Source organism: Monopterus albus, unplaced genomic scaffold (assembly GCF_001952655.1).
Source record: "Monopterus albus unplaced genomic scaffold, M_albus_1.0 scaffold40.1, whole genome shotgun sequence".
Lineage (NCBI taxonomy): Eukaryota > Metazoa > Chordata > Actinopteri > Synbranchiformes > Synbranchidae > Monopterus > Monopterus albus.
In genome coordinates, this window is record NW_018127920.1 from 3836272 (window position 1) to 3846177 (window position 9906).

General features: G+C 42.2%; 1 protein-coding gene across 2 annotated transcripts; it reads left to right on the forward strand.

Moving 5' to 3' along the window:
- The first annotated feature begins 250 nt into the window (after nt 1-250).
- isl1a (ISL LIM homeobox 1a) lies at nt 251-5768 on the forward strand. Of its 2 annotated transcripts, none has more exons than XM_020599290.1 (6): nt 251-425; nt 688-877; nt 1613-1872; nt 2909-3195; nt 3750-3917; nt 4813-5768. In XM_020599290.1, the coding sequence occupies exons 1-6, from the start codon at nt 398-400 to the stop codon at nt 4927-4929; spliced, it is 1050 nt and encodes a 349-aa protein (XP_020454946.1). In that variant the 5' UTR covers nt 251-397; the 3' UTR covers nt 4930-5768. The 2 variants fall into 2 exon arrangements, with proteins under 2 accessions (XP_020454946.1, XP_020454947.1); XM_020599291.1 differs by having other exon boundaries at nt 2912-3195.
- Nucleotides 5769-9906: the final 4138 nt, after the last annotated feature.

Sequence of the window (9906 nt, forward strand, 5' to 3'; positions counted from 1 at the left end):
GTGAGGGTGTGCGTTCTTTTTTGGACCATGTAATCAATATTCCACTCAGCACCAACAGCAGACACAAAAAAATATTAACAGCACAGAAGAAAGCTAAGCTGGAAACCAAATGATATGTTGCACTAAATGTGTGTGTGCGCGCGCGCGCGGTTAGTTCAGTATCTGCAGAGCCAATCAGCTGCTCATGCAGATGACGTACTGTTGCCCTACGTCAGCCCCGCTGTTTGTCAGGATCAGAGCTCCACACACACCGGCAACAAACACATACACACACTCCCTCTCCGAGCCGGACAGCACAGCCCCTGGCCCGGCAGCCCGGCAGCGGAGGACACATCCAGGCTTCCAGGCGCCGCAGCCCTCTGTGACAGTGGACCTCACATCGCCTTACTTTGTGGACATGGGAGATATGGGGGATCCGCCGAAAAGTAAGGCACTTGCTCGGTGTTGGGATGCAATTGTAGAACTACATTTATCACAAGTTGAGAGTTGACTTAATTGCGATATGATGCCTGCAGAAAGAACGATTGTACTTGGCCCAATAAAGTATCTAGTCATCCTAAAATACTCAATTTTACAGGTTTGTCAACGGATGTTACCTATAGCCTACACTTTTATTCGTGATAATAAATATTCTTATAATAACAATAATAATGTATGAACACTGTCCTGTTCCTGCTGGTCTTCCAGAGAAGCGTCTAGTGTCTCTGTGCGTGGGCTGCGGGAACCAAATCCACGACCAGTACATCCTGCGGGTCTCACCGGACCTGGAGTGGCACGCAGCCTGTCTCAAATGTGCCGAGTGCAGCCAGTACCTGGACGAGTCCTGCACATGCTTCGTCAGGGATGGAAAGACTTACTGTAAACGGGACTACATCAGGTAGGAGGGCCGGGCCGGGACAGCCCCCTGTATAGCCACGACAGAAGGTGTGCGGCGATTGGATTTATTTATTTTTTAAATGTATTTTATGATATCAGCTTGAGAATATTCGGACTTGTTCAAGTAACGCGGAGCTGTATTTTCAGCCAAGTAACAAGGTTTCATACATTCTGACCACTATCACTTTTACTAGTTGTAGACAGTGCGGACGCAGCTATTTCTTTTTCTTATCAGATGCACTTTAAAAACCTGTAACAACCTACATCAGGCCTACATAACCCATTTATTATTCAGTGATTCCGATTCCACTGCAGCCTCCTCTTCACTCTTTGTGACAAATGGGCCTGTGAAAATATTAAAAAAACTGTAATGATATGTAAATTACTCACCGATGAGCTGTTATTACACGATTGAACAATTATTAGATTACAACTTAAGCAGTCGTTCATCTATTGTTTAAAGACAAAAGTCCTATTAACAGTGTAGCATAAAGATTGTAGATAAGCAGTAGCGTGAAAACCAAAAGTTCACTATCACAAATTACCTCGAGGTAATAAACATAATGCACTATAATAATTATTATATTATATTATATTATATTATATTATATTATTATTATTATGAGTCATGTTATTTCTGGCCTACTGTAGGCTAATGGCTATTTTACCAGCAGGTTTGGTTTAGTGACTGAGCTGCCTTAAGTGAAAATGATCGCACCCTGTGTGTGACCCGCAGGTTATACGGGATTAAATGCGCTAAATGCAACATCGGCTTCAGCAAGAATGACTTCGTGATGAGGGCCCGCTCCAAAGTTTACCACATCGAGTGTTTCCGCTGCGTGGCCTGCAGCCGGCAGCTCATACCGGGAGACGAGTTCGCTTTGCGGGAGGACGGGCTTTTCTGCCGGGCGGACCATGACGTGGTGGAACGGGCAAGCCTTGGCCCCGGAGACCCGCTAAGTCCGCTGCACCCCGCCAGACCGCTGCAAATGGCAGGTAAAACCAAGAGGAGTGAGAGGGCATGAGGACTGGTACTTCTGGCAATCATAGCCTAGACTCTTGTGCTCCTAGAATCCGCTCGACGCGTCTGGCTGTGAGGTTCTTTTCTTTTTCGGAAGTTCCGATGCTTTTTTCCATCACTGGATTTTGATCGAGATCTTCATAAAAATAGCCTAAATGGATTCTCGGACTAGGCTCTCCATAAGAGATCAAACGTTGAGGTTTCGCGTCCAGATTACCTGCACCTCTCCTGTTGAACGCTGCCACTGAGTTTTATCTTGGAGTGTATAATGTTAGTGATGCCCACTGGCCAAGTTTAGCCTCTTATAATGTAAATGTCACGCTGCTCCGGGACCTGTTCTGCTTCTATATTTGCCTGGTAGTTTCTGCTGGAATGGTTCTGTTTTGTCTTCACCTTGCTTTTCTGCATACCACCTTGCTACAGTCACACCAGGCTTGAAAGATTAGATAGAGTGGGCGCTGCTGTCAGAAATACCCCCAGTTATCACTGTTGGAGGAGGAGGGCGACACGCGGCTCTGAGCAGAGTCTTAATTAGAAATTCAGTGAAGCGCTGTGCCTGTCTGGAATGAGCTCGTTAGTAAAGAGCCTGCCACATCGCCACCTTGCTTATACATTAAAAGCCCCTGGCTTTAACGTATGTTTGAGAACTTGGATCAGATGAGTCAATCAGAGCTTTTTTAGACATTTAAACACACCGTGCAGTGGAGCCCGGAGCTCCTGAAGCCACAGGAAATGGACAGATTGTGATGTAAAGTGTTGTTGCTATATGCAAACCGCTCGTGTTAGTTCCCCAGCACGGTGCGTCAGCAGCATTATGTGTGTCAAGTACTGCTGGACCAGAAAGTTTTCTGTAGGGTTGACTGAAATAGTCTCGTCCCTGTATGACTGCAGCAGGAACAGACTTTTACATGTGTCCGTCCACATAACCCGGGTTTGTAAAACACTGAAACAAAGCAACCCTGCAGGCACATACACTGATGCATACATTATTCTCTGGTCCTTTCTCAACAGCAGAACCAATCTCAGCCCGTCAGCCTGCGCTGCGGCCTCACGTCCACAAACAGCCGGAGAAGACCACCCGAGTCCGGACTGTGCTAAACGAGAAGCAGCTGCACACTCTGCGGACTTGCTACAACGCCAACCCGAGGCCCGACGCCCTAATGAAGGAGCAGCTGGTGGAGATGACCGGGCTCAGCCCGCGAGTGATCCGGGTCTGGTTCCAGAACAAGCGGTGCAAGGATAAGAAGAGGAGCCTGCTGATGAAGCAGCTGCAGCAGCAGCAGCCCAATGACAAGACGGTAAGAGGAGCCACCGGGCTACTGTGAACCACTCAAACATTTTATTGTAAAAACGTATGCTGAAATACGCATGGAGCAGACTGCAGCAGAACAACAACTAGCCAGTGTATCGAGGACCCAGGTCCTGAATGTTGCAGTTCTATCTGCTCTTCCGCTATTAGGCCTAATTAAGATTCAGGCATGAATAAATTTAAGACATTTAAGATTTAAGATCATGTCTCTTTTTTAAGCAACGTGCAGAGCAGTGAGAGCAATTTTATTGATTTGTCTCAGAGCAAAGGAATCCGGCTGTATAAGGGTGCTGAGGTCTATGCTACAGGACTTTTGCATAAACTGATAGGCCTGATAAAGGGCTTGGAGTGCTACGAACGATCTCTTATATGGTGGTGAGAGAAAACCTGCGCAAGAGCAAAAGTACAGGACAAGTCTTCGCCATAACTTATAATTAATCGTTTTTCAGTTTATGCCTCCTAAAAAAAACACACACACACAAAACCACACTCAACCACCCACACGTTTGTACTGGGTGCTGACCACAACCTGTCCCCTTGAAGAACATCCAGGGATTGACAGGCACCCCGATGGTGGCGGCCAGTCCGGAGCGGCACGACGGCGGCATCCAGGCCAACCCAGTGGAGGTGCAGAGCTACCAGCCGCCCTGGAAGGTCCTCAGCGACTTCGCCCTGCAGAGTGACATTGACCAGCCGGCCTTCCAGCAGCTGGTTCGTCCTTTTTGCTCACTAGTCATTAAACGGAACTCATGCTATATAGGATATACATCTTCAGTATCCCATTCATTTTTCTGTGCACTTTAGTCTATAACAGGATACTAGTCTGCGCTAAAAAATAATATTCTAGTTAGGCCTCCACAAATGGAGCTTGTATTGGTGTTATTTAAATTCATATTACCGTGGGTATTAAGACTGGTACAGATCGTTTCCTCACTTGTTCTCTGTTGCGGGAAACCTGAGCTTTGTTTAGACAAGCAAAAAATTTCATTTGCCCAGGATTAAGATCTCAGCTACTGATAAATTAAAAATGACTATAAGGAAGCCATTACCACAGGCAGAATATTTCCCTCTGAGCTGAGCTGAGTTCGTGGTCAGCCCGGATGGTGTTAATTATTTAGTAGCCTGTTTTTTTTTATCCCATTATACATCACATTTACTACACATCACTTGCAGACATAGACGTGTTATAGGGGATTGAATGTGTTTTTTTTTTTCCAAATTTCCAGGCAGCCATTTCCCCGTTATTTACTTTACCATCAGGGAGAGTCAAATCTGCCTTTTTTTTTACATTACTTTGGCAGTGCAGTACAAATCAATCTACTACTGATATGATGAATTACTAAACTCAGTCAAGTTCCAAGCGTTTGCAGGTTCATTGTCTCTGGCAAACCCACCTAGTGGAACGACTGTCTGCCGGGTCCTGCAGCATGCTTTGGAAGTACCGGACAATAATGTTAAGGGTGCGAATTTGAGAATGGACCAGTTTTTAGTCTGTCTCCAACCTACCTGCTGAAAAACTGAACTTGCGCTTGGATCCGTCGCTGAGGCGCAAACTCCAGCCTGGTGTGTCCAGATGTTTCTGACCGTTGCTTGATATATCCTACAGGTCAGTTTCTCGGAAGGAGGACCGGGTTCGAACTCGACGGGCAGCGAGGTAGCGTCTATGTCATCTCAGCTTCCAGACACGCCGAACAGCATGGTGTCCAGTCCTATCGAGGCCTGAGCAGACGCTGCATGGACGTAACGACCTGGACAAACAGCCCTTGTTCATTCCATCTCTCTCGACTGCACCAAACAACCCCCCTGGTTGTATTTTGACACTGTGAAGACAATCATGGGATTTACCACATGCCACCCATTCTAATGTCCACCCAAAAGAGACAGACGGATGCGTCATCATGGCCAGTGCTGCGCGCTCACACGCCTGGCTACAGTTGCCAAAACGAGAAGACCTGAGCCTGACTCCATAGATAAGTGGGACCTCTCAGTAGGAGCGAACTCTTCACTTGCGAAATGCTGTGCTGGTTAAAAAACAATCACTGGTGATTTTTTTAAAATTCATACACGCAGCTCATCACATAATAGACCATGTGGAGGGGAACAGCACTGCTTTTCTTCATTTAATTACACGATTTCCTTCATGACCCAAGTACTAAAGCATTTGCAACAAGGTATACCTCTATTTTGCCACAAGCGTCGTGGGACATTTGTGTGAGTTACTGTCTGTCCGAGAATATTTTTTTCCTTCCCAAAGATGTGTAAATTAATAATAAGTTCAAATACCATTATCTCTGGAAGAAAATGTTTTGTTTGTTCCCGTGCAACAAAATTATTTATTATTTATTGTCGACAAATTTGCCACCTTTTGTGTAATTTTCTTAACGGAAGTAAAAAGAAAAAAATATTGTAGTTTGTTCTGTGGATTTTCTATGACAATTTAATGTTTCATGTGTTTGTTTGTTATTTTTAACAAAATAGGGCAATAAGAAGCTTGACCACATTTACGTAAAGTGTGTTTTTTCTTTTTGTGAATAGTCACAAATGAGGCCAACATCAGATCAATTAAATGGCTGGATCTACACACTGTGGTTCACTGGGTATCACATTGGTGCAGATGTGTCTCAGGTGCCTACCTGCTTTAGAACAAACTCTACTGCAGAACATCTTGCTCTTAAGACTTTGAGTAAAAAAAAAAAAAAAAAAAAAAACACATTCTTAAAACAAACTGATCAGATGTGCCAGTGAAATGAACTTTGCTGAAACTGATGACCCACTTTCAACAAATTCATATAATCAAACATCATTATTTTGATTCTAGGGTCATATTCATTTTTTTTACACTACAGAAATGTTGTTTTAGATCATTCCAACTGATTGGAGACTGCTCTGGGAACAAGTAGCTTTTAACACTGTCACCACAATGGCAGCATTTTTTCATGTTTCAAAACTGTTTGAAATGAAATTACTCTAACTTCAGTTTAGCTTTCGTCTGGCTCCTCTATCCCATAAAACAGTATAGTTTGATATATCATACAGAAGAACATGTGGACTCACAATATGGTAGTAACAGACTGATTAGCTAAGTCATTTCAGCCATTAGCCTGGGCATTTCCATGTTTGCTGTATGTTTTAAAAACTGATTATTGTGATGATTTGTATTTATATTTATATCACTTTTATTTAACAAGGAAACTACCCCTGAGATATACAATCTTTTTTTCAAGGAAGCCCTGGCAAAAAGCCAGCATTAAAAGTTACAGACAATAACACAGACAAAACACTTAAATACATACAAAAATACAGTATATGAAATCTCATTATGAGAATATATGAGATTTATCAGCCTCAAGGAGAGAATCCTTCATCTCCTAAAAAATTCCCACCCAGTACCTGTTTATGTAATGTTTCAGTATGCGTGTAGACCAATTTTTGTTTTAGTGTTTGTGACTATTAGATTTGAAAGTGTTCAGTCCTAAAACTTAAAAAAAGGCAATTTGATTAATGCAGATATTGAACACTTTAATTTCCCCACATTTAAGACTACTTATTTAAATGTGGAAAAGCTTAATAATTTTCACAGAGACATGCTTGATGATGCTTCAATCATTGCACAGTGCTTTTAGCCATTAAGACATAGGTCTTTTGCCATCACCACAATACACAAGAGACCAAACAGCCTACAACTGTTACGGCTGATCAGAGTCCAAACAACCAATCAATCAACTAAGACTAAGGCACTGAACTTATCGTGATTGTTTTCTAGAATTTCCTCTGCTCCAGGAATTGAACATAGCCTGTGAATGCTTTTAAATGAGAAACACAGGAAAATAAACAGGTTCAGTTATTTGAGCTTCACTGAAGTTGATATAAAGTAATAGAAATGCCATGGCATGACATAAACCTTTGGCTGCTAGACATTTTAATCATTTGATTTTCTTTTAATTTACATCATTTCCCTTACTTTTCCAGGCCAGATCTTGTGTAGGGGTTTGCTTACAATTAGTGAATGAAAGAAAGCTGATGTGTTTCTTACAATGCTGCAGCCACCTGGGAATTTAAGCGGACAGGTCAGTGAGGTCATACAAACATCACTGGGAGAACAGTGACAAGCAAGTAGAGAGCAAAGCATGTTCTACAAAATTAAAAAAGCAGGACATAACACTCTCTTTACTGATACTGCATGGTGTTGGAAACAGTGACAAACTATGTTTGAATCCACTTAAGTCCAACTGCTAAAACTGATCAAGAGGTCTCAAGGAGGATAACGCATCTCCCAGTGCTCCACTACTTATGGGACAGCGTCTCATCCTCTTTAAATCAGACATTGCCATCAGGATTGCCTGCATATTCATTACAGTATCTTGTCAAATGGTGACTGAAGCTGAGTTGATAAATTTCCACTGATCCTGGAAGGACCACACGATTACTGTATACCACATGCACATTTGATTTATCTACAAACATATACACGAAAGAGCTTACACTATAACCATAATGCAGGTTATTATTATTTTTAAAATAATGAAATATAATAAATGTTTTTCATGGCCGGAATTTTGAGTGCACAATATATGGATACAGGCTACAAGCTCCTTGTGCAGTTCCCCAGTGCATGGAAGTAGGCTTTCACAAAACTAAGGTAACATACAACACATCGTTCATTTCAATTAAGAATTAGTTATTAAAATGTAATTATGATTTAAAAAAAAACCATAATGTTTGTGGAAGATTTGTTTCCAACAGTGAAGGCAAATCAAATGTCATGTTGAAATGTATTGTGTGATCAAGGAGGCTGTGACTCAGTGAGATCACCAGTAGTACCACCTGTACCTTTGGTGGGATTTGCACTGCAGCTAATGACACAAGTTAGCAATGCTGGTCTTTTTGCCTTTAGCTTTAGGAATCAATTTCAATAAGGATATTTTTGCAGCTGGTTTCTTTTTGGCTTGGTTGCATTTCTATTTGGAGGTCTGAGATTAGCAACGTTACTGTGATGGTATAATATAAGAAATACAGAAACTCTATGTCAAACATGAGAGGTAAGAGTACCTGTCAGTGTCAATCACTGCTGCTGAATATTTTGCATTTTGTTGATTTAAAGACCACCAACCCTGGGGCAGCTATACAAGGAATCAGAGTCACTGCATAACATCAGTGAAATAACAAATGACAAAACTACTGAGCAAGCACAAAATAAATTTGACAAGATTTGAGAACATGTTGGAACAAGGGCAGAAGTTTGAAGCAAACTGAAAGGACAAATGGCTTTATTTTTGTATGAGTGCATTGCCTCTGGTATTTTCACCACATTGAGGAAAATGTCACGCACTGCGCCTGTCTGTCTGGTATTTCCATATCTCGTCATGTGGAGAGGTGCAGTGGGGGGAATGTCGCTTGCAGCCCAGCAGTGCACTGTCATTTTGGTATCAAGATTCACTGGATTTTGCACCTTCTGCTGTTCAGAGCAATTCGACAGTCCACTGCACTATGTATCCAATTTGTCTGCCTTTCTTGTCTTTTTTACTTTAACACTGCACATTGCAGTCAGTAAAAGATACACTCCAGGGATACAGTCTCAGCAGCTACTGCCATCCACAACAGCTTCCATGGTTTTGAAGGTTGTCTAGGTTTTAACTTTGGTTTAGATTTAGACACAAAACAACTTGATTAAGATTTAGGTAATATAATGTTTGGGTTTAAAATAAGTGCCCTGTCCAGGAACTTTCATCAGCATGGTTAACAAAATAACTACTTAGTTATTGCTAGAAAACAACCATGGCCATGGTTAAGAGAAACTAATGTTGATCATGGGTAGGAAACGGGAGTCTCCTGTCAGAGTTTCATTGTTTGTTGACCCATTCACCACCATAGTCCTTCTTTTTTTGTCTATGGATATCAATTAACAGAAATTAATGACTTATTAGCTACATTTAAATTTAGAATAGCTTTTTCTCAAAGCCGTCTCATTTATTTCAATGGCACAGGGGGAAAAAACCAAACAACACAGAGCCCCCTCACTCTGAGCACTGGGAGCAAGTATGAAGTTTGTCAATAAAATGTGCCAGACATGGCAGACAGGGGTGGACTGAAATAATTATTCAGGTCAGGTATCTGACTCCATCCCAGGTCACCCTATTCACACAAAACACTTGACTGCTACTTTTGTAGACTAATTCTATTGGTCAGAGTCCTGCATGGGTCCAGTTTTGAAGACTCACACCTGCCCCACACCCACAAAGCTATGTTTCAGAACTGACCCATTACCCAGAGCTACAGTATTTCTAAATGAAATCCATGTCCAACTTGACACGTTAACAGAACCGACCAGTACCCATAATAAAAACAGACTTTAAGCTACAGAGTCGCTTACTTTAAAGTGCTTGAGTTGTTTTCTTGGAAAACTGTTTGTCCATAGACACAGCACCTGGGTTCTGCAGTCGTTCCCTTAGTGAGGACCTGCCTAGCTTGTGGCTATCAAATGCTAACACTTTTTGGCACTGTTAACCACCAGGAAAGCCACTGATAATGTTGTTCTCACTGTCTGTAACCACCCCAAAGTTTGTTTTCACCACTACCTAGTTTCGCATTTAGCTTATCCAATATGACACACTGACGCCTAGCCTACACTGGCATCTGAGTGACATACTATGAGCACTGACTGTATATAAAACATGGACAAACCCACTGTGATGTCATCTGT